Source organism: Moschus berezovskii, chromosome 12, assembly GCF_049115385.1.
Source record: "Moschus berezovskii isolate FMDL1 chromosome 12, NW_MosBer_1.0, whole genome shotgun sequence".
NCBI classification, from domain to species: Eukaryota; Metazoa; Chordata; class Mammalia; order Artiodactyla; family Moschidae; genus Moschus; species Moschus berezovskii.
Window position 1 is genome coordinate 4,627,352 of NC_142471.1, and position 25,821 is coordinate 4,653,172.

General features: G+C 41.6%; 1 protein-coding gene across 2 annotated transcripts in view; it reads left to right on the top strand.

The window, feature by feature from the left end:
- DISC1 (DISC1 scaffold protein) overlaps positions 1-25,821 on the top strand; it is a 407,183-nt gene that overhangs the window by 194,231 nt on the left and 187,131 nt on the right. For both annotated transcript variants that reach the window (XM_088841835.1, XM_055425806.2), the window contains exon 9: positions 4,135-4,323. In XM_088841835.1, the coding sequence (XP_088697961.1) occupies positions 4,135-4,323 (189 nt within the window). The remainder of the gene's footprint in view (positions 1-4,134; positions 4,324-25,821) is intronic.

Consider the following 25,821-nt stretch of genomic DNA (forward strand, 5'->3'; position numbering starts at 1 on the left):
GAGGAACTCAAAGCCTCTTGATGAAAGTGAAAGAGGAGAGTGAAAAGGTTGGCTTGAAGCTCAACATTCAGAAAACGAAGATCATGGCATCTGGTCCCATCACTTCATGGGAAATAGATGGGAAAACAGTGGAAACAGTGTCAGACTTTATTTTTGGGGGCTCCAAAATCACTGCAGATGCCGATTGCAGCCATGAAATTAAAAGACCCTTACTCCTTGGAAGGAAAGTTATGACCAATCTAGATAGCATATTAAAAAGCAGAGACATTACTTTGCCAACAAAGGTCCATCTAGTCAAGGCTATGGTTTTTCCAGTGGTCATGTATGGATGTGAGAGTTGGACTGTGAAGAAAGCTGATCGCTGAAGAACTGATGCTTTTGAACTGTGGTGCTGGAGAAGACTCTTGAGAGTCCCTTGGACTGCAAGGAGATCCAACCAGTCTATTCTAAAGGGATCAATCCTGGGTGTTCATTGGAAGGACTGATGCTAAAGTTGAAACTGCAATACTTTGGCCACCTCATATGACGAGTTGACTCACTGGAAAAGACTTTGATGCTGGGAAGGATTGGGGGCGGGAGGAAAAGGGGACGACAGAGAATGAGATGGCTGTATGGCATCACCGACTCTATGGACATGAGTTTGAGTGAACTCCGGGTGTTGGTGAATGACAGGGAGGCCTGGCGTGCTGTGATTCATGGGGTCGCAAAGAGTCGGTCACGACTGAGTGACTGAGCTGAACTGAACTGAACTGAAGGAAACAAAAGACCTGTACATAGAAAACTATAAAACACTGGTGAAAGTAATCAAAGAGGACACTGATAGATGGAGAAATATACCGTGTTCGTGGATTGGAAGAATAAGTATTGTGAAAATGAGTATACTACCCAAAGTAATTTATATATTCAATGCAATCCCTATCAAGGTACCAACGATATTTTTCACAGAGCTAGAACAAATAATCTCACAATTTGTATGGAAATACAAAAAACCTCGAATAGCCAAAGCAATCTTGAAAAAGAAGAATGGAACTGGGGGAATCAACCTGCCAGACTCAGGCTCTACTACAAAGCCACAGTCATCAAGACAGTATGGTACTGGCATAAAGACAGAAATATAGATCAATGGAACAAAATAGAAAGCCCAGAGATAAATCCATGCAGCTATGGACACCTTATCTTTGACAAAGGAGGCATGAATATAAAATGGAGAAAAGACAGTCTCTTTAACAAGTGGTGCTGGAAAATCTGGTCAGCCACTTGTAAAAGAATGAAACTAGAACACTTCCTAACACCATACACCAAAATAAACTCAAAATGGATTAGAGAGCTAGATGTAAGACCAGAAACTATAAAACTCCTAGAAGAGAACATAGGCAAAACACTCTCTGACATAAATCACAGCAGGATCCTCCATGACCCACCTCCCAGAATATTGGAAATAAAAGCTAAAATAAACAAATGGGACCTAATTAAAATTAAAAGCTTCTGCACAGCAAAGGAAACTATAAGCAAGGTGAAAAGGCAGCCTCTCAGAATGGGAGAAAATAATAGCAAATGAAACAACTGACAAAGAATTAATCTCTAAAATATACAAGCAGCTCCTGCAGCTCAAATCCAGAAAAATAAACGACCCAATCAAAAAATGGGCCAAAGAAGTAAACAGACATTTCTCCAAAGAAGACATACAGATGACTAACAAACACATGAAAAAATACTCAACATCCCTCATAATCAGAGAAATGCAAATCAAAACCACAATGAGATACCATTTCACACCAGTCAGAATGGCTGCTATCCAAAAGTCTACATGCAATAAATGCTGGAGAGGGTGTGGAGAGAAGGGAACCCTCTCACACTGTTGGTGGGAATGCAAACTAGCACAGCCACTAGGGAGAACAGTGTGGAGATTCCTTAAAAAACTGGAAATAGAACTGCCATACGACCCAGCAATCGTACCCCTGGGCATACACACCGAGGAAACCAGAATTGAAAGTAGCACATATACTCCAGTGTTCATTGCAGCAGTGTTTATAATAGCGAGGACATGGAATCAACCTAGATGTCCATCTGCAGACGAATGGATAAGAAAGCTGTGGTACATATACACAATGGAGTATTACTCAGCCATTAAAAAGAATGCATTTGAATCAGTTCTAATGAGGTGGATGAAACTGGAGCCTATTATACAGAGTGAAGTAAGCCAGAAAGAAAAACATCAATACAGTATACTAACGCATATATATGGAATTTAAAAAGATGGTAATGATAACCCTGTATACGGGGAGACAGCAAAAGAGACATAGGTGTGTAGAACAGTCTTTGGGACTCTGTGGGAGAGGGTGAGGGTGGGGTGATTTTGGAGAAAGGAATTGAAACATGTGTATTATCATGTGTGAAATGAATCACCAGTCCAGGTTCAACGCATGATACAGGATGCTTGGGGCTGGTGCACGGGGATGACCCCGTGGGAGGATATGGGGAGGAGGGAGGTGGGAGGGGGGTTCAAGAAGGGGAACACATGTACACCTGGGGTGGATTCATGTCAATGTATGGCAAAACCAACTAATAAAATATTGTAAAGTAATTCAGTTCAGTTCAGTTCAGTCGCTCAGTTGTGTCCGACTCTCTGCAACCCCATGAATCACAGCATGCCAGGCCTCCCTGTCCATCACCAACTCCCGGAGTTCACTCAAACTCATGTCCACAGAGGCGGTGATGCCATCCAGCCATCTTATTCTCTGTCGTCCCCTTCTCCTCCCGCCCCCAACCTTTCCCAACATCAGAGTCTTTTCCAGTGAGTCAACTCATCGCGTGCGGTGGCCAAAGTTTTGCAGTTTCAACTTTAGCATCAGTCCTTCCAATGAACACCCAGGATTGATCTCCTTTAGAATGGACTGGCTGGATCTCCTTGCAATCCAAGGGACTCTCAAGAGTTTTCTCCAGCACCACAGTTCAAAAGCATCAGTTCTTCAGCCATCAGCTTTCTTCACAGTCCAACTCTCACATCCATACATGACCACGGGAAAAACCATAGCCTTGACTCGACGGACCTTTGTTGGCAAAGTAATGTCTCTGCTTTTTAATATACTATCTAGGTTGGTCATAACTTAGCCTCCAATAAAAATATTTAAAAAAAAGAAATACAGTTAATTTCCATGTATTGACCTGGATTCTTTCACCCCTGATAAATTCAAAGTGCCATATATTTTGCTTAGAATTTAATAGAATTTCTAGTTTATTCTCGCAGTCATCTCTAATGCAGGTATTAGCACAATCATGTTCTGTAAGAAGTTTGCCCTGAAATTCCATATACTATTTTTTTTTGCTCCAGGTCATACTGTTTGAGTTACCAGGGGAGTATGATTTGAATTTCAGTCTAGTTTGACTCCGAGGCCCATTCCCTTTCCACCCTACTGTAATATTTCACCTCTTTGACATTTGGATGTTTGAATGGAGTGATGCCATGTAGCTTCCCTGGGCTTCACTGGGACATTTTTATGTCATTGTGTTTCAGAAGGACATGAATTAATCAATGGAACCTCTGAAACAAAATACAATGAGAAAAGGTGAAAACGTGACTAGAAGTTTTTCTCGTTTAAGAAGGACACTCAGCGTGCTTCCAGATTCCGCCACAGAAGGAAAAGACTCTGAAGTTCATGCAGTTGCACAAAGCTGAAATTTCAGTTTCCTCGCCTCACACGGCTATTGCTGTCATTGTTCAGTTGCTCAGTCATGCCCGACTCAGCGACCGCAGGGACTGCAGCACGCCGGGCTTCCCTGTCTTTCACTGTGTCCTGGAGCTTGCGCAGACTCATGTCCATTGAGTCGGTGATGCCATCCAACCATCTCATCCTCTGTTGCCCCCTCCCCTCTTGCCCTCAGTCTTTCCCAGCATCAGGGTCTTTTCCAATGAGTTGGCTCTTTGCATCAGGTGGCCAAAGTATTGGAGCTTCAGCTTCAGCATCAGTCCTTCCGATGAGTATTCAGGGTTGATTTCCTTTGGGATTGACAGGTTTGATCTCCTTGCAGTCCACAGGACTCTCACTGTTGGTATGTTAGCTGTGGCTGCGTCTTCTGCGTGCCGGGATGCTCTAATGCTTGTTTTCCCTCCTTCCCTCCCACAATGCACTGTAGGAAACCATTTCTGTACAGCCAAGGAGCTAACAGAGGAGATCAGATCATTAACATTGGAAAGGGAAGGGCTGGAGGGACTTCTCCACAAGCTGTTGGTACTGAGTTCCAGAAACGTCCAAAAGCTGGGAAGTGTGAAAGAAGATTACAGCAGACTCAGGCAAGAACTGGACCAGGGGAGAGCTGCCTATGGTAAGTGGTCACACGGTTTCCCGATGAAATATGTGTGCTGTTAATTGTACTGCTTCACATGTACCCTTCACTGTGCAGGCTGTCCTGGAGCCACACAGGATATTTTTGGCAGGAGCCCTAGAAAATAGGGCACAATTTCTTCAGTGTTTGTTTTGCTATCAATCTGATGCCTTTCCATTTCCTGTCTTTCCTCCTCCTCTGCTCTGTGTTTGCTAATGGCCTTGTGATTGCTTGAAGCAATCTCCCCCTTGGCACAGGTCTTGAGAATTTTCTGGTTGACAATTATCTCCCTTTTGTTCCTTGGCTCAGCCTTCTGGCTTGCACAATCGCACATGAGAGCAGGCTGGCTCTGGGAAAACCCAGGAAAGCCCATTGAGTGCCTCTTCTTTGCGGGCTTTTCTGAGAGCTAACCACAAAGAAGAGGCAGATGCAGAAGATGCTGTCTTGGCCGAAGTATCCACTTGTTGGAGGAGTTAAACTATTCTTATGGTCTTTTCTTGTCTAATTGTTAACGGTAAATGAGGTCACCTTGAAGTTTCACTCTAAGGGATAATTTCAGAAGATTGTGGTTTAGCCCAAATTAATATAGTCAAACCTGTTTCTTAAAAAAAAGTAGTAAAGAATTTCTGATGATTCAGTTTCTAATATACAGAATGAAATCATAGGGAGAAAATTTATATTTAAAATACAATAGATGCTAATACCTGTTTCTTCACCAGTAAAATGAGATGATAGATTATCCATCACATAAGCTGGTTAAATGATACAGATTAATGGCATTAATTTATTAAGATCCTGAGATTATGTGTGTGTACATACACCTTTTCCCTTCCCTTGGGAACTAGAGGTTGTTGGAAGGCAAAGTTCATGCATAGTAAATCATATTTCCTAAATAAATGTTTACTAGAAAAATGAATGACATTTATACTAATAAAGAACTGTATTTACAAAATATACTTGTTTAAAAAGAAACAAGAATGAAGATATTAGGTAGCCAGATTTTAAATAGGGCCACCCTGGTGGCTCACACAGTAAAGATTCCACCTGCAATGCAGAAGACCTGAGTTTGATCGTTGGGTTGGGGTGATCCCCTTGGAGGAGGGAATGGCTACCCACTCCAACATTTTTGCCTGGAAAATTCCCTGGACAGAGGGGCCTCATTGGCTACAGTCCATGGGGTTGCAGAGTCAGATGTGACTGAGTGACTAACACTTTTAACACACTTATTTGAAAATACTCCACAAATTGAAGTAAATGAAGATTAGTATCTAAAGCCAAACAAATATGAAATCAGCTAGTAGAAATAGGTGTGTCATCTCACTGGTAATACATTCTGTTTTAAAGGCTTACTAAATTTTGCAGAGAGAGTTTCCTTTGTAGTTATCTGAATGACAGATGCGACTGTCAACCATTATTGTGTCTTCTCAGCTGTGGACACCTCTAAGTTGGCCTTATCTTTTTTTCACTTTTGCAGGTCAAAGCTTTGTGTTTTGCCAAATATGTAAACTAGAGACTATGCATTTGAGCCTTAGTATATAACTATAGTCCTGAGAAAGGACAACATGTTCCTCCAAGATGTAATGCTGCAGTTTATTATGTTATTGTCGGTCTAATCTTGTAGTTTAATAAATTTTGCTATAAATTTTTATAAATTTGTTTTAAATTTTTAAAAATATAAGCAAGAAAAACTGAGATGTCTTATGTTATCATCACAAGACTTTTGGCACAAAACAGGAAATTTATATCGCAGAGAAAAGATGAAAACAAATTTGGACAAATTTAGTTCAGCAATATTTTCTTTTTTAAAAAAACTTTATTGAAGTATAGTTGATTACAGTGTTGTGTTAATTTCTGCTATACAGCAAAGTGACTCAGATATATATATATGTATATATATATAATATGTATATATTTTTTCATATTCCTTTCCATTATGGTTGTCACAGGATATTGAATATAGTTCTCTGTGCTATACAGTAGGATCTTTTTATCCATCCTATATATAATTAGGTTGCAGCAATATTTTCATTTGAACAGTTAAGCTCTTGAAAGCCATTAATATCTCTCTTTTTTTTTAGAAAAATAAAAAGCTGTGCGGTACTTTTTGAGTCTCATCATTGTCACTTGACTAAGTATTTTCAAAATGATGAATAAAACATAAACAAATGGAATGAGAGATTGTTATGGTGGATGATTCTAAATTGCAGATGGCTCATTACTGTTGTGAAGGCATCCTTTATGTTTTATACTTGGATTTTGCTGGATCAGCTACCCTTCCCCTGTGCTTTGTGTGTGTGTGTGCGCATGCATGCAGTTGTATTCGGCTCTTTGAGACCCTGTGGACTGTAGCCACTAGGCTCCCTCTGTCCATGAGATTCTCCAGGCAAGAATACTGCTGTTGCTGCTGCTGCTAAGTCAATTCAGTCGTGTCTGACTCTGTGCGACCCCATAGACAGCAGCCCACCAGGCTCCCCTGTCCCTGGGATTCTCCAGGCAAGAACACTGGAGTGGGTTGCCACTTCCTTCTCCAATGTGTGAAAGTGAAAAGTGATAGTGAAGTCGCTCAGTCATATCTGACTTGTAGCGACCCATGGACTGAAGCCTACCAGGCTCCTCCGTCCATGGGATTTTCTAGGCAAGAGTACTGGAGTGGCCGCCATTGCAGTGGGTTGTCATTTCCTCCTCCAGGGGATCTTCCCGACCCAGGGATTGAACCTGCATCTTCTGCAGCCTCTGCTTTGGCAGGTGGATTCTTTACCACTGAGCCACCTGCGTATCCCTTCCTTGTGCTTTAAAGGCTAAAGCTAATTTTTAAGCAATCTGAGGTGACTTGGCGTTAGGTGAAACAAATTAATAATCTTGGGTTGGTGAGAGTGTGAGAGACAAAGAAATAAATTCTTAGTAAAGTGAAGCTTTTATCCATCGATGTGATATTAAAATAGACCAAGGTCCATATTCTGTTATTTGTTGGGTTTTGAGAGTTAAAAAATCTGGAGTGAGCTCTGTGCTCAAGTTTAAATGTAGAGCAAATACAAAGAAGTAATGGGCTTCTGAATATTACTGAGATGGTTGGATTGCATCACTGACTAAATGGGCATGAGTTTGAGCAAGCTCCGGGAGTTGGTGATGGACAGGGCAGCCTGATGTACTGTATAGTCCATGAGGTCACGAAGAGCTGGACATGACTGAGCGACTGAACTAACTAATGTGCTGCTGCAGGTATTACCATGAGCTGACTCTTTTTCATCTTAGATAAAACATCTTAAAATAAGACCATTAAAAAAATGAGCAATGTGTAGTGTTCTTAAAAAGAGATTTTTATTTATTTAAATTCTTTTCTATATGTTATTTATTATTTTCTTTTTCATTTAAAAATTTATTTTTACAATGTTGTGTTGGTTTGTGCCATATAACAATCAGCCATAGTTATACATGTGTCCCCTCCCTCTTGAGTCTCCCTCCCCTCCCCCACCAGGCCATCACAGAGGGCCAGGCTGGGCTCCCTGTGTCATGCAGTAACTTTTCACTGATAGTGTGTATATACGTTGATGCTCCTTTCTCCATTCATCCCACTATTTCCCTCCCCCACTGTGTCCACAGGTCCATTCACTACGTCTGCGTCTCTGTTCCTTCCCTGCAGATTGGTTCATCAGTACTATTTTTCTAGATTCCATCTGTAGAACTGACTCAGATTTGTTCTTTTATGGCTGAGTAATTCTCCATTGTGCCGCATCTTCTTTATCTGTTTATCTGTCGATGGACATCTAGGCTGCTTCAGTTTTTGGCTATTGTAAGTAGTGCTGCAATGAACATTGCGGGTATATGTGTCTTTTAGAATTGTGGTTTCCTCAGGGTATATGCCCAGTAGTGGGGTTGCTGGTTCATATGGTGGCTTTATTCCTGGTTTTTTACTGACTCTCCATACTGATCTCCATAGTGGCTGTATCAGTTTACATTCCCACCAACAGTGCAGGAGAGTTCCCTTTTCTCCACACCCTCTCCAGCATTTATTGTTGGTAGAAATTGCTTCACAGTGTTGTGTTTTTCCTGCCCTACAGCGTGAATCAGCCGAAAATATACATGCATCTCCCCCTTCGTGAACCCCACCCGATCCCACCCACTAGCTCCCTGAGCTGTACTGCAGCTTCCCACTCACTGCCCATTTTATACACGGCAGTGTACATATGTCAGTGCCACTCTCTTAATTTGTCCCGCCCTCTCCTTCCTCTACTGTGTCCACACGTCTGTTTCCTGTGTCTGAGTCTCCATTCCTGCCCTGCAAATAGGTTCATCAGTACCATTTTTCTAGATTCCATGCGTGTGTGCATGCTAGTGGTCACGACAGTCAGGGACCCAGGCTCTATGATGTCAGCTCTAGGTAGGCTGGCCCAGCCACGTGTGTGTCCATATCCAGTTGGGGTTCATTCCTATAGCAGAAGGGGAGATCTGCAGTCTTAGGGAATAATTCACAATCTGTGTCATTCAGAGGGTTCTTAATGATGGGAAGAGTGTATGTAATGGTGCATCGCAGATGAACTTGCTTTGCTAAATCACTTGCAAAGTCATTACATCTCGTGTCTCTTGTTCAACTGTGAGCCCACTGAGGTGAAAGCACGGTCTTTAGGTTTCATTTTTGTTGTTGGCAGTATCCAGCATGTTGTCATTAAAAATAGTAAATAGGCCATAAATATTTGTTCACTTTACTGGGGCCAGATGCTGACAAGAAACATTAGTCCTTTCCTCCCTTATTTTGACTCACAGACCCAGACCTTGGATCTTCTTTTTTTTTTTTCAAATGTTTAAAATTCATCTTCCTGTCTAATGAAGGCAGTGATAAAGTTTGCTAGTTTTTCATGGAAGATGCTTGAGTTGTCCGAGTTGGATATACAGATTGGGGTGGCAGCAGACAGAACAATGTGATGAGAAGGACTGAAATATGCCAAAGTACTTGGGGCAAGGGAGAGAAATCATTGTGAATCTATTAACTTTTGACTCAGTGACACAGAGTCTGTTTAAACAGGGGAGGAATACCCCGGGTGCTTATACCCCATGAGTGGTTCTTAAGACTTCAGGAGAATGAATTTGAAGTCTGAGCAGTTTTAGGGGCAGTAAATAGATTAAATCTATCTTTCAACTTCTGAATACTTGTGGAAATTAACTGTAAACCTTTAATTATTGTGGATTTCAGTGTTTTTTTTTTTTTAAGGGAGAGTGGTATGAAAAAGAATCAGTAATACTTTTAAGTTTGCTACATCTGTTTTTCAGAAAAAAAGACAATCCTGGGATTTACAGAACCGTGTTTCCCTCTCATGTATAAGTTGGTCATCTGTATTGTCCTTTATTAGTATTGTTGATTTCATACTGTAACTCGGATATAAAGGAAGCAGACGTCAAGGGAAGAGATTTAATCACAGGATAATCAGGGCCAGAATTTTAAATAGGGCATCATTAGCATGGTAATGAATTTTCCCACTTTATACCAGCTGCCCGAGTAGAAAAGATACTGCAGATGTAGCTCAAAAATCCGGCGGCGTCTGTGGCCCAGTGAGCTGTCAGGAATCCATGTAGGATCTGTGAAATGCATAAAAGAATTCTCAGTGCAAGTGTCAAATAGTATTTTTTTTCCTGGGAGTGATGGCTGGCTATGTCCAGCCTAAACTCATCTGTTTGCCTTTCAGTGAGTATGGAGGAAGTGGAAGTCAGATGAGGGGCAGTTTTTAAAGGTGATAAAGTGGAAGTGGCTCAACTTTTCAATTATGGTTTGGGTCTAATATCTACTTTTTCCTTTAGGCTAGAAAGGCCACGTTCACATAATCCTGCCCTTCTTGGACTACCTCCTAATAGATAATAAAAGGAAGCTTGATGCCGTTTAGTGAGATACCAGTTTTTCAGCTCTTTAGTCCACTGGAGAAACATCTTTTGTAAATCACTTTAAGAAAAAGCTTTTGGTTTAGAGATCATGTGGTTTCACAGGTTTTGCATACATAAGCAGTCACTCCTTTTCCATATTTATTATCTATATTTAGGTGAAATTTTCAAGAAAAATTAGAATGGGGAATAAAGTCTGTCTTTTTGGGGGGGGGTTGGGGAAGAAATGAAAAACTGGAATTTATATAAATATATATCAAAGATGGACACAACAGAATTAACAAATATAATGGAAATATAATGGAAAAGTTGAGACAGAAGAAAATGCGAGTGATGAGTGTTAATTATTTTGGTTGAGAATATGATATAACCATGAACTTCCTAGAAGCCAGAGCAAAAAAGACTGATAAAGCGTTGTCTGTCCTCAAAAGAAGCTTAAAGCATGAAGTTTTCAGGAATATGGAGTGGTGTTAAATTCTTAAAGATGATATTTTTTGAGACTGTAATGGAAAGTCTTCATGAATAGATTTAAAGCAAATGAAAAAGCACACATGGCTGTTACCAACCATCTCTGACCAAAAAAATAAAAAAAATTAGCAGATGAAAGCAGTAGTTCATGGGAAGACTGTGAGTTTGTCCATTTTTTCCACAAAAAGATCCAGTTACTCAGCAGATTTTTGAGGGAGTCAAAATTTTCTTCAAATTTTAAGTTCCTCCAAATGTTAAGAAACTCTGCTACTGCTGCTAAGTCACTTCAGTCGTGTCTGACTCTGTGTGACCCCATAGGTGGAAGTCCACCAGGCTCCCCCTTCCCTGGGATTCTCTAGGCAAGAACACTGGAGTGGGTTGCCATTTCCTTCTCCTACTAATGTATAATTCGATGGAAGTCAATTAGGAAGGCCTCTGCCGTCTATGGGGTTGCACAGAGTCGGACACGACTGAAGCGACTTAGCAGCAGCAGCAGCAGCAGCAGGCTAATTGAGTTTAAATATAGAGTCTTCCAGTGATCTGACATCACTGGTTCTAAGTCTCTAGAACCTACAGGGGTGGTTAGAGATCCCTTTGTGTAGATGCACCAAGGGGATTTCTAGGTGGCCCAAGTGGTAAAGAGTCCACCTTCCAGTGCAGGAAATGCAACAGATGTGAATTCGATCCCTGGGTCAGGAAAGATCCCCTAGAGAAGGAAATGACAACCCACTCTAGTACTCTTTCCTGGAAAATGCCATGAACAGAGGAGCCTAGTGGGCTACAGTCCATGAGCTAGCAGAGAGTCAGACATGACTGAGCGACCTGAGCTATTTGTCTGGGAACCAGGTGAGTGTTGCAGGTTCGAGGTGAAGGAACTTAGATTGTTATATGGCAAGTATTTTATTAATGCCTGCCTCTCTAACTGGAAATCTTTATTTGCTTAGATTGAATATATGTATAATATGAACATTTTGGAGAAAAACTTTAAAATTTGAAAATTTCTTTTCTCAGGTTTGTCTGTGAGCTGAGCTTTCACAACTCTAATCATCTTATTAAGTTATCAGAATCCCAGTTAAATATATATTTTCATTTTTTAGTTTCTCACCATAGTTTTCTTCTTTCCAGTTTATTCCTGCATCACTGTGAGTATGGTTATTTCCCTTCAGACTCTATTGCTGTGGATTTCTAAGCTTGAAATTCGTGATTAATTTCCTTCCTCTTTTATTAAATAATCATGATAATTCCTTTGGGAGGCATCTGCACAACAGTGCAAAAAGCCTGTGTTAGTTTGTGGGTGGCCTCAGTTCAGTTCTGTCGCTTCTTTATCATCTGTGTCTCGTCTGGCACGTGTGGCATCACAGTGTGAGGTTGGATGAATAAATTCCTTCTGCTTCCCAGGTGCTTGATGTAAGTCACAGCAAAGCCAGATGTCTAAGTTTCATTTCCATCCACCCCTCCGTCATTTAAATTCTTTTATTTAGGTATAGTTGATTTACAATGTTGTATTAATTTTTGCTGTATAGCAAGTGATCCGTTGTATTCTGTTTTATATCTTTCCATTGTGGTTTACCGTAGAATATTGAATATAGTCACCAAGCTATACAGTAGGACCTGTCATTTATCCGTTCTGTACGTGGAACCTTACCTCTGCCAGCCCTAACCTCCCCTCCATCCTTCTCCCCACCCCCTCCCTCTCGTCAAACACGCATCTGGTCTCTAAGTCCATGATTCTGTTTCTGTTTTACAGGTAAGTTCATATCCTGTTTTAGATTTCACACGTAAGTGATATTACAAGGGATTTGTCTTTCTCTGTCTGGATTACTTCACTTAGGGTGATAATCTCTAGTATCATTTGGAAAGAAAGTGAAAGTGAAAGTTGCTTAGTTGTGTCCGACTCTTTGCGACCCCATGGACTATACAGTCCATGGAATTCTCCAGGCCAGAATACTGGAGTGGGTAGCCTTTCCCTTCTGTAGAGGATCTTCCCAACTCAGGGACTGAACTCAGGTCTCCCGCATTGCAGGTGGATTCTTTAACATCTGAGCTACCAGGGAAGCCCCAAAATACTGGAGTGGGTAGCTTGTCCCTTCTCCAGGGGATTTCTTCAACCCAGGAATCGAACCGGGGTCTCCATTGCAGGCAGATTCTTCACCAGCCGAGCTATCAGGGAAGCCCCTAGTAAAGCCCTTGTGTTCCAGAATGTATCAGACAATTCCTGCAAGAGTTGGAATCACTGGTTACTCTAGTCAATTCTGGTCTTGCATTCCCATGATTCCTTTCAATTTTCTTCCTTTTTTTTTTTAAAAAAAAATTGGCTCTCAAATATTTTTTTAAATTGTGCTAAAAGTCACATACTATAAAATGTACTATTTCAACCATATTTAACTGTACCATTCAGCGGTACTATGTTTATTCACATTGTTGTACAACATCTCATCATTGTCCATCTCTTGAATTTCTTACCTTCCTAAACTGAAACTCCCTGTCTTCCCGTTAAACACTAACTCCCATACCCATTCCCCACCGTTTGGCCCCTGACATCTACCAGTGTACTTTCTGATTCTATGAATTTGACTATTCTATGTGTCTCATGTAAGTGAAATCAAACAGTATTTGTCTGGACCTAATGTCCCCTTCTGATTTCTTTTTTCTATTTTTATCCATGCAATTAGTTTTAGAAATCCTTACTGATGCTACTCCTTTTTCTACATGTCTCTCCATTTGCTTTTTCCCCCAAAGATTTATTTGTTTATTTTTGGCTGTGGTGGGGTTTCGTTGCTGTACATGCAGGCTTTCTCCAGTTGCAGTGAATGGGGTCTGTTCTCTAGTTGTGGTACCGCGGCTTGTTGAGGAGCAAGTGCGGTAGAGTGCTGGGGCTTCAGTAGTTACAGCACTGAAGTAGGCTAAGTAGTTGTGGCAAATGGGCTTAGTTGCTCCGTGGCATGTGGGGTCTTCCTGGAACAGGAATCAAACCAGTATGCCTTGCATTGCAAGCCAGATTCTTAACCACTGGATCACCAGGAAAGCCCCTCCATTTGTTTTTTGTACTCCTCAAACAATATTCTCTCAACAGAGCCCCTAGGTGGGAACAGAGTGACAATTTTAACAGTATTTCATACCCAATTGCAAAGGCAATTTTTCAACATGCCGATTTGTTTGAAGCAGGAAGTTGGTTCTATGTTATAAGATGGGTCCATGTGAATCTTAAGTACTTGACAAGTGTTCTGCTTTCTTTCTGGAACATTCTTGTCAACCAGTGCCTATGTTAGTTTCTGTCTACATTTCACTCGGACTCAGGGCTTTTGATGACCTTGGTGTGTGCACACACATGCACATTCATACACACCCTCCTGAAAATTAAACTAAAAACGATGGTAAGTGGGATGCCACAGTTCCTGGTGGAGAGCCCCTTGGCCAGGGTTGGGGGAGGGGTTATTCATTGCGTGGGGCTGTACCCTGACTTGCAGAATGTTTCTCATCCTTCAGCATTGTCTTTTGTGCATTACTTCCTCCCACACCTGTTTTTAAATGTTCTTGGGTGGGAGTTTCCAGTAGTCATGTATGGATGTGAGAGTTGGACTACAAAGAAAGTTTAGTGCCGAAGAATTGATTCTTTTGAACTGTGGTGTTAGAGAAGACTCTTGAGAGTCCCTTGGATGCAAGGAGATCCAACCAGTCCATTCTAAAGGAGATCAGTCCTGAATATTTGTTGGAAGGACTGATGCTGAAGCTGAAGCTCCAATACTTTGGCCACCTGATGCGCAAAGATTGAAGACCCTGATGCTGGGAAAGATTGAAGGTGGGAGGAGACGGGGATGACAGAGGATTAGATGGTTGGATGGCATCACCAACTCAATGGACATGAGTTTTGAGTAAACTCCAGGAGTTGATGATGGACATGGAGGCTTGGTGTGCTGCAGCCCATGGGGTCGCAAAGAGTCGGACACGACTGAGTGACTGAACTGAACTGAGAGGGAGTGGTACCACCCTCAGTTACCTGAACAACTTCAGCATTATGTTATGATCTGAAAATAGAATATTATTGTCATGATTATTAGAACTTAATTGAAATTAGTGGAATTTAATTCTCTACATATTATCCTTAATGTAGAACCTTATAGGTTTAGACATGAATTCTTCGGGGATTTCTCCTTCCTGTGATCTTTGTTATACGTTTTTAGCATGTACTTATTAGATCCCTTGCTGTGTGCACAGACTAGCTATAGCTTTAATGGATTTGATGTGTTCTTTGAAAGGAAGGAATGATGCCCTGTATGTTGTCGCTTCCTCTTCAGTAACACATGTAGCTTCTCTTCTTTCGGGCTAAGGCTGCACATGCATTTGGTTGTCTGACCCTCTGGACACTTGTGCAGCTGGCCCAGCTCCGTCTGCTTCACAGATGGAGATGCTAAGACTCAGGAAGGATGGGAGTCTTGTCTGAAGTCACATGGATGGGAGGGGTCAGGGCTAGGATGTGAATCCCTTTATACTGCGATTTCACCTTTTACGTAGATTTATATTCTTTATGAACCTGATTCCTGATGTGAGGTCTTTCCACCCTCCCTTACCACCAGCTTACTACCCTTATTGCCAGGCACCTTCATCCTATACTCAGAGTCGAGATTATGGAACAAAAGTCCACTAACATCATCTTTTGATGATGTTGAGTGTTCTGAAAAGAGAGGCTGTTTTCATTTTTGAAATTTCCAAGTAAACATTCTATATTTCATGACCAAAATGACGATCTACCATCTGCAATTTTCCTACACTCAGTGCATCATTGAGCTTGACAGGAGGTTCTTTAGGGTATCAGCTATGTAATACTCACGTATTTTGTGTTAAAACCCAAATTCTTTATTTTGGGAGGATAACTAATAGGGACTTACCATACTACCACAAATGAGAAAAAAGTTGAATTATAGCAATTTAGTTGGATACAAATGATGTAACTTCAAACCATTTTTGGATATTTTATTTTCAAAGAACTATGGCTAGTTCTGCTTCCTGTTCAAAAATGCTTAAATGTCAGTGTTTTCCTTCACAGTCCTGTAAGATCAGGCGTTGATAGTATATTGATATCCCAGTCAGAGTTTTGGGGGGAGAAACGCTCTGTTTGCCTTTAAAAATTTACTAACATGCCATCCAATTGATTATGAGGAATTAAGTTGCAAAAGGGTGGCTCAGATGGTAAAGAATCTGCCTGCAATTCAGAAGACCCAGGTTCAATCTGTAGACTTGGAATATCCCTTGGAGAAGGGAATGGCAACCCACTCCAGTATTCTTGCCTGGGAAATCCCATGGACAGAGGAGCCTGGCAGGCTACAGTCCACGGGGGTCCCAAAGAGTCAGACATGACTGAGCGACTAACACATTCACTTTTCTTTCAAACCCCTATTTGCCTGTAAGAATTTACTGATATGCCATCAAATAAATTATAAGGAATTAACTTGCAAAATTTGATGGCCATTGTTGTGAGTTTCTTTTGAGCGAGCTTTTAAACTTTAAATAAGCAACATGTACAATATTCTATAATTCAAGGCTTTGAGAGATTAAGACTTATTCTTTTTTTTTCCTGAGTCCAATTTTGTGAAGTTTTGCAGAATTAAATTTTATTGGTGCTAACTATGATGTATTTTATATTGTCATAGTATTTTTAGTGCTTAATCTAATAAGAAATATCTTGTTTTCCTCTTTGACTTTGTCATGAGTTATGACCTCCTGCCATTTTCTTTGTTCTTCTTCTTTGAAGCTGCCATATGTTTTGTAACCTAAGAGAGAGAATTCTTTTAGAGAGGTCATCATTTGTACCTAATTTGGCTTTTCAAGTTCTCTTAGCTCTTGTAAAGAAGAGAGGGTTTCATGATAAGTGTTTTCTGCCCTCATTGCATTGTTGCACCAAATTTTGCTGCCCTGGGCCCACCAGACTTTGGGTGATGGCCATCCTGCCTCATTTACTTTACTTTCAGACTTTTATGGAATTGAGGAGGGTTGGATCTCGTTCAGTTCAGTCGCTCAGCCATGGCTCTTTGCGACCCCATGGACTGCAGCTCTTGAGGCTTCCCTGTCCATCACCAACTGCTGGAGCTTGCTCAAACTCATGTCCATCAACTCTGTGATGCCATCCAACCATCTCATCCTCTGCCGTCCCCTTCTCCTCTTGCCTTCAATCTTTCCCACCATCAGGGTCTTTTCAAATGAGTCAGTTATTCATATTAGGTGGCCAAAGTATTGGAGTTTCATCTTCAGCATCAGTCCTTCCAATGAATATTCAGGACTGATTTCCTTTATTTTTTTATTTTTTTTATTGGAGGCTAATTATTTTACAATATTATATTGGTTGGTTTTGCCATACATTGACATGAATCCGCCCCGAACCCCCCTCCCACCTCCCTCCTCCCTTTATCCTCCCTCTGGGTCATCCCCACACATCAGCCCCAAGCATCCTGTAATATGCATCGACCCTGATTTCCTTTAGAATTGACTGGCTTGATTTCTTTGTGGTCCAAAGGACTCTGAAGAGTCTTCTCCAACACTGCAGTTCAGAAACATCAATTCTTTGGTGTTCAGCTTTCTTTGTAGTCCAAGTCTCACATCCATACATGACTACTGGAAAAGCTTTGACTAGATAGACCTTTGTTGGCAAAGTAATGTCTCTGCTTTTTAATATGCTGTCTAAGTTGGTCATAGCTTTTCTTCCAAGGAGCAAGGGTCTTTTAATTTCATGGCTGCAGTCACCATCTGCAGTGATTTTGGAGCCCAAGAAAATAAACTCTGTCACTGTTTCCATTGTTTTCCCATCTATTTACTGTGTAGTGATGGGACCGGATGCCATGATCATAGTTTTCTGAATGTTGAGTTTTAAGCCAACTTTGGATCCTGTAGGGATAGACAATTCTAAGCCAATGCACTGTATTTTAATATTTATGACATGGCAGAAACCATCAGGGGCTGCTTAAAGGTCTACTGACTTGACATCAAAAATGTATAAACCAGGTATACTCATAGCTCACATGCTCCATAGTTACAGAAGGTAATTTTATTTGTCTTTTGACATGAAACTCTCTGAAGTTTTTATAACTCATTAAGAACTGATTGCATGCTTTGCTGTAGGTTTAGTCATAACCAGACTTGTTTTTCTCTTTTCATTTGCCAAGTGATGTTAGAATTTTGGTTATTTTAGCTTGTTTTGAGCAGCTCTCTTTTCATCTGTGTTACTGAAGCTGCTTTACACTGTATATATTTTTAAATATTATATTGCCTTTCCCATGAAAGAATCTAATGCAAATATATTATGACATCAGGGTATGATTAATGAAAGGAAGCCTGGTCTTGCTGGGATAAGGTGACTGGAGTCTTGAGCTTCTTTTTAACTTCATATTTGACCCAGCATTTGACTTTGGTCATTAGGTCCCCATTGTATCAGCATGACAGATAAATTAGAATTTGGTGAATGTCTGTTTGCCCTTCATACAACCCTGCATTATTTTTCAGAGATTGAGGAACAGTGGAGGACTGAATCCCAAATTCCAGGTCTGCCCTAAGAAGGCCACCCAACACTGAGATCCCCCAATGTCTGCAATCCTGAGAATGTAGTAACCTTTGGAGGTGAAGTAATTTCCCCAGTGGATTATACAAGAATCCTCTGAAGTTGAAGCTTATGAAATTCCTAGAGTTTCTCTAGTGGGATTTTTTCCAATTTTTAAAAATATAAATTTATTTATTTTAATTGTAGGCTGATTACTTTACAGTATTGTATTGGTTTTGCCATCCATTGACATGAATCTGCCTCGGGTGTACATGTGTTCCCCATCCTGAACCCCCCTCCCACCTCCCTCCCCATCCCATCCCTCTGGGTCATCCCAGTGCACCAGCCCTGAGCATCCTGTCTCATGCATCGAACCTGGACTGGCAATTCATTTCACATATGATAATACACATGTTTCAAAGCCATTCTCCCAAATCATCCCACCCTCACCCTCTCCCACGGAGTCCAAAAGACTGTTCTATACAGCTGTGTCTCTTTTGCTGTCTCGCATACAGGGTTATCATTACTATCTTTCTAAATTCCATATATATGCGTTAATATACTGTATTGGTATTTTTCTTTCTGGCTTACTTCACTCTGTATAATAGGCTCCAGTTTCATCCACCTCATTAGAACTGATTCAAATGCATTCTTTTTAATGGCTGAGTAATACTCCATTGTGTATATGTACCACAGCTTTCTTATCCATTCGTCTGCTGATGGACATCTAGGTTGCTTCCATGTCCTGGCTATTATAAACAGTGCTGCGATGAACACTGGGGTACACGTGTCTCTTTCAGTTCTGGTTTCCTCTGTGTGTATGCCCAGAAGTGGGATTGCTGGGTCATATGGCAGTTCTATTTCCAGTTTTTTAAGGAATCTCCATACTGTTCTCCATAGTGGCTTTACTAGTTTGCATTCCCACCAACAGTGTAAGAGGGTTCCCTTTTCTCCACACCCTCTCCAGCATTTTATTTCACAGAATATCATAAGAATAAAAAAACATTAAAAAAATTGAATGAAAAATGTCCACTACATAATTTCCATAGCAGAGCCAGAGTCCCTGGGTGCATTTTTCATATCCCCCCCACCCCCGCCTCCCCACCGCTGCCAATGCCTAGAGTACATGCATACCTTTTACACACTTGGACTGAGAGAGTGGGCACCATTATACCTTTATAGCCATATGTGGCAAAAATGAAAGCATTACATCACTCAATCCTCATTGCTATACATTCAGGAAAATGTATCATCCCATTCTACTGATGCTGAAACTGAGGCTTAGTGAGCTAGGAGGGCTGTAGATGGATGTGGAGAGCTGGAACATGGCTTAGATCTGTGTGGCTCCAGAGTCAGACTCAGCACAGAGTTAGATTTCCTTGTAACACAGAGTTCCAGGTTAGTTTCTAGAACCTTAATGACATTCCAAGAATCAGTATACCATGACCTACTTAACTTTCTCTTTATTGATGTTTTTAACAATCATTTTATAAATTTCTTTCTGAAGATAAAGTGAGATTGGGATTTCTGGGCCAAAGAGCACAATCATTTTGTGACTTGATACATCCTGCAAAGACTTTCAAAAGGATTATACCAGTTTAGTTGATACTCCCGTCCATCTTTCCTACACTGTTATTTCTTAAGAAATTATGTAGTATAATAACAATAAAAAATGGTATTTAATTCAGGCTTTATTTTGGCATGTATTTGCCTAATGATGAGGTTGAACTTGCTTTTTTGGTGCCTTTATACTTTTTTCTATTGTGTCTTGTCCATATCTGTTGTTCATTTTTGGAGGGAGGCGCAGAAGGAAATTTGATGGTTTCCTTATCTTTATATAATGTGGTTATTATTATTTTTCCTGCTTGTATGCTGTGTGTATGTGTGTGAAGTTAACCCATTATCATGATTAATAATGGAACGAAAAGAGAAATTTTTTAAAGCAATGATAACATGATGAAGTAGCAGTTTAGAGTGAATTTTGAAACTTCTTAAGGCTTAGGGTGCAATAGATTTAACAAACAACATAGGTTTTCTCGGATAAATGCATTCTGTTTCCACTCCATGTATTAATATTCACTGGGCCTGGCCTTTAAAGCTAATGCAATATAGAGGGAACAGCTGTAATTGGGACCATAATAAACCAATCTCATTTTTTATGATAAATCTGTGGAAGGCATCCTTTTAACGTTTTCACGACCATTAAAATAAAGAAGCTGAGAGAAATGTGCAGTTTTATACCCATTGCTTTACTTTTTCTGTATCATGCATCTCACACTGAGTACTTCACCATATTTGGCTTTTTACAAAAATTTGCTGTTTTCCTAAATGGATCCAATAGAAAAACAGCTCCTGCCAATAGGATTTTTTTTATTGCCAAGCACGCTGTTATTTCAGGGACTATAGGAGAGTGTCTGATGGTGCCTGGGGCTGCTGAGGCTGCAGTTGTGGGAGTCACAGGACTTGGTGATGGATGGTGATGGTGGGAGGAGGACTGGACGGGATGACCTCTTAGATTGTCACCAGCTTTTCATGGAGAGGAGCTGGGTCTGTGACAGCTCCTGCTCCTTCTCTCCACAGACAATAACCAGTGCAGGGTATTAAGTCAAAGGTCCTTTTCTGTGGACCATGTGTTATCACTGTGAAGTGCTCTGATTGGGGTTTACGAAGGCAGCTCCTTGCTGGTTGCCACCGTTGGGTATCAGATTCTGCACACCCCAACCACATCTTCCTGCAGCTTTTTGCTGGAGTTTCTTTCCTCCACCTTTCTGACATTCCTGCACCCTCATCCACACGAGCGCACACTCGCTCTCTCCGGGGTATCACCCGGGCAACTCCTTTGGCCTGCTGAATTCCCCGTGGTCTCCGCATGCTCTGGATGCCTTATATGATGCACTCCCACACCTCTCCAGGACCAGCTCCTCGGAGGTCTCTGTGAGGATGCCCTCCAGCAGCAGCACCCACCGACTTACCTCTCCGTATACTCTGTGCCCTCCTTGACCTTGTATTTCCCTTGACTGTTTCTTCTGGTCCTGCCTGGAGCTTGGCCTGATACTCTGGAGGGGATCATTGTCCCCACCCCACTCCAATGTTCCATGATTATTCATTCCATTTTGCCATGTTTAATGGAATATTTAACAGCATCTATGAAGAAGGCTGAAGACTATAAATAAATGCTCTCTTTGGTATTGAAAGGGTTTTATACAATATAAAATTTAGAGCACATTTTCCTCAGGAGCACTGACATTAATATTCATCATGAGCCCCAAAGAAGAAGCTGTTATATTTTAGCATAATGAAGTTTACCATATGTTTCAAAGTCACTTGCAATTGTGTTTCTCATCATGACAATTAGAAAGGTCATCTTGTCTTTCCAGGCCATGTTAGATGCATCACCCAGCTCATGGCTGTCAGTGTGTACACACACATATGGGGAAGATAAGATGCTTCTTATAAAAAAGTATTGCTGTTTTCATCTAATCACAAACACGAAACGTGCCTGCTGTTTGGCCATAGATGATATGTGGACCCAGAGATGGAAACATCCAAACTAAATCCCCCTTTGTGCTCTCTGTGACTAAATTATATGAGATTATTTTTCCTTCCTTGAAGCATGATGGTGATGAGGCTTCTCAAACCTTGGGTAGAGGGATTTGACAGCAAGACAATACTTTTTTTTCTTAAAAATGGATTTTCTGCCTTTCTTAACAGTGTGACAACAATATTATATTTAATTCTCCGTGTATGAACTTGGATGACAGGATGAGGAGAAGGAGAGAGGTGGTGATGGGGCTTCTTATGGAGCTTGTAGAGGGACAAACATACAGTAGAATTAAAGCAGGTAATTCTTAGGAACCTGAGAATGCAACTGGAGGAGTTGGTTGCAGGAGCTGATGCTGGAAAAATGGTTCTTCACCATTATTTACTATTATTGCTGTTGATTTAGCTGAGGCTTCCTGAGGCTTGGCCCAAGGTCATATCCCTTCCAGACAGCAGAGCCTGGCACGAGCCAAGTCTGTGTCCCTCCTTAGGCCCACGGGATTGAATCAATTCCTAGGCAGGTTGATAAGAAGTCCAGGGATCCCCAAGGAGAGAGGGGTCTGGAATTCTCAAGGAGGAGGAAAGGACAAACTTTTTTTTTTCCCCTCTACATTCCTTAGTCTTAGTCACATAAAACGTTTTTATCTTTAAGTCTTGAGCTAATGATTACACAACAAACAACTCAGTTTAAACTCTGTACTGCTGCTGCTGCTGCTGCTGCTAAGTCACTTCAGTCGTGTCCGACTCTGTGTGACCCCATAGATGGCAGTCCACCAGGCTCCCCAGTCCCTGGGATTCTCCAGGCAAGAACACTGGAGTGGGTTGCCTTTTCCTTCTCCAATGTGTGAAAGTGAAAAGTGAAAGTGAAGTTGCTCAGTCGTGTCCGACTCGTAGTGACCCCATGGACTGCAGCCTACCAGACTCCTCCATCCATGGGATTTTCTAGGCAAGAGTACTGGAGTGGCTTGCCATTGCCTTCTCCGAAACTCTGTACTAAGGATTATATAATAACAATGTATTCTGTTTGAGGACAGTTTCTCCTTCCTGAAAACCTTCTGGCTAATCCTGTCATCTTAAAATGTAAATTATGGGAGTGGGTCTAGTATGGTCTTTACAACCTCCAGACATTCTTTTGATTCATTGTAATAACTAATTAAAAAGTATATAACGCCCTTGCTAACACTAGCGAAGGGAGCACTCTTTCTGCCCCCTTCTGATGTCTATGTCAGAAGCTTTCTCTATCTTTTTTATACTTAAATAAAACTTTATTACACAAAAACTCTGGGCAGTCAAGCCTCGTCTCTGGCCCCGGATTGAATTCCTCTCCTCCAGAGGCCAAGAATCCCATCATCTTTTGTGGTTCAGCAACAACCTTTCAGGATTGCACCCTGGCCCTCAGGAAGGTGGAGAGGGGCAGAAGCCACAATTCTTGGCCTAAGAGTCAGGCTGCACACTAGGTATCCAGCTGATGGTCAGTGTCTGTTGCATTGTGCATCCTGCTGGTTCAAATTTTACAAATGGGTGAAAGTTTGAAATGTTTTTGTAAGTGCTTAGTCTCAGAGACTAAGAGTCATGCTCAAAATTCTCCAAGCCAGGCTTCAGCAATATGTGAACTGTAAACTTCCAGATGTTCAAGCAGGTTTTAGAAAAGGCAGAGGCACCAGAGATCAAATTGCCAACATCCGCTGGAACATGGAGAAAGCAAGAGAGTTCCAGAAAAACATCTATTTCTGCTTCATTGACTATGCCAAAGCCTTTGACTGCGTGGATCACAATAAACTGTGGAAAATTCTGAAAGAGATGGGAATGCCAGACCACCTGACCTGCCTGTTGAAAAACCTGTATGCAGGTCAGGAAGCAACAGTTAGAACTGGACATGGAACAACAGACTGGTTCCAAATAGGAAAAGGAGTACGTCAAGGTTGTATATTGTCACCCTGCTTATTTAACGTCTATGCAGAGTACATTATGAGGAATGCTGGGCTGGAAGAAGTACAAGTTGGAATCAAGATTGCTGGGAGAAATATCAATAACCTCAGATATGCAGATGACACCACCCTTATGGCAGAAAGTGAAGAGGAACTCAAAGGCCTCTTGATGAAAGTGAAAGAGGAGAGTGAAAAGGTTGGCTTGAAGCTCAACATTCAGAAAACAAAGATCATGGAATGGGTCCCATCACCTCATGGGAAATAGATGGGAAAACAGTGGAAACAGTGTCAGACTTTAGTTTTTGGGGCTCCAAAATCACTGTGGATGCTGATTGCAGCCATGAAATTAAAAGACACTTACTCCTTGGAAGGAAAGTTATGACCAACCTAGATAGTATATTAAAAAGCAGAGACATTACTTTGCCAACAAAGGTCCGTCTAGTCAAGGCTATGGTTTTTCCCGTGGTCGTGTATGGATGTGAGAGTTGGACTGTGAAGAAAGCTGATCGCCAAAGAATTGATGCTTTTGAACTGTGGTGCTGGAGAAGACTCTTGAGAGTCCCTTGGACTGCAAGGAGATCCAACCAGTCCATTCTAAAGGAAATCAATCCTGGGTGTTCATTGGAAGGACTGATGCTGAAGCTGAAACTGCAATACTTTGGCCACCTCATGCGAAAAGTTGACTCACTGGAAATGACTCTGATGCTGGGAGGGATGGGGGGCAGGAGGAGGATGGACATGGGTTTGAGTGAACTCCGGGAGTTGGTGATGGACAGGGAGGCCTGGAGTGCTGTGATTCATGGTATCTCAAAGAGTCAGTCACGACTGAGCGACTGAACTAAACTGAACTGAATACTCCATTGTGTATATGTATCAAAGCTTTCTTATCCATTCATCTGCTGATGGACATCTAGGTTGCTTCCATGTCCTGGCTATTGTAAACAGTGCTACAATGAACATTGGAGTACATGTGTCTCTTTCAATTCTGGTTTCCTTGGGGTGTATGACCAGGAGTGTGATTGCTGGATCAGATCACTTCTTCAATCACTCTGAATCTTTATCTCTGAGCTTTATTCATCTTGGGTTTTGGACTTGGAAGTCTCTAAAAGCTGTGCACTGGTGTCCTGTTTTCTTTGAATAAGTAAAGTATGAGACCTATGCACAGGAAAGAACACAGCAAGGCTTTGAAGGATATAAACACAGTTGCTTTTATATGCATCTTCCGTATACACGTCAGCTTTAACCAAAAAAAGTCAGTATCATGATTAGTTTTTCTAATATTTTGTAAGCATTCAAATGCTGATGTTGGGAGAAGCTACACCATATGTGCCTCAGTTCAGTTCAATCGCTCAGTCGTGTCCGACTCTTTGCGACCCCATGAATCACAGCATGACAGGCCTCCCTGTCCTACACCAACTCCCGGAGTTCAATCACACTCATGTCCATCGAGTCGGTGATGCCATCCAGCCATCTCATGCTCTGTCGACCCCTTCTCCTCCTGCCCCCAATCCCTCCCAGCATCAGAGTCTTTTCCAGTGACTCAGCTCATCGCATGAGGTGGCCAAAGTATTTCAGTTTCAGTTTTAGCATCAGTCCTTCCAATGTACACCCAGGATTGATCTCCTCTAGAATGGACTGGTTGGATCTCCTTGCAGTTCAAGGGACTCTCAGGAGTCTTCTCCAACACCACAGTTCAAAAACATCAATTCTTCGGCGATCAGCTTCCTTCACAGTCCAATTCTCACATCCATACATGACCATGGGAGAAACCATAGCCTTGACTAGACGGACCCTGATGGTCATGTGTGCCTGATCTTGTTTAAATCAGGGATCAGTTTGGCAAAAGTGGCTGCTTCTTCTATGTTCTCAGCTTCCAAGTTAACTCAGTCATATTTTTTATTCTGTTTAGACTTCCTCTCTGCCTAATGTGGCATTAGCGCCATGGGGCTGTGTCAGCCTGATAGCCCAACAGCTTGGTCATAATGAGGACAGCCACCAATTCCCTTCCCGTGTGGGATGAAGTCAGGGGTGAGGAGGGCTTCCCAGGTGGCACAGTGGTAAAGAACCCACCTGCCAATGCAGGAGATGTACGAGATATGGGTTTGATCCCTGGGTCGGGAGATCCCCTGGAGTAGGAAATGGCACCCCACTCCAATATTCTTGCTTGAA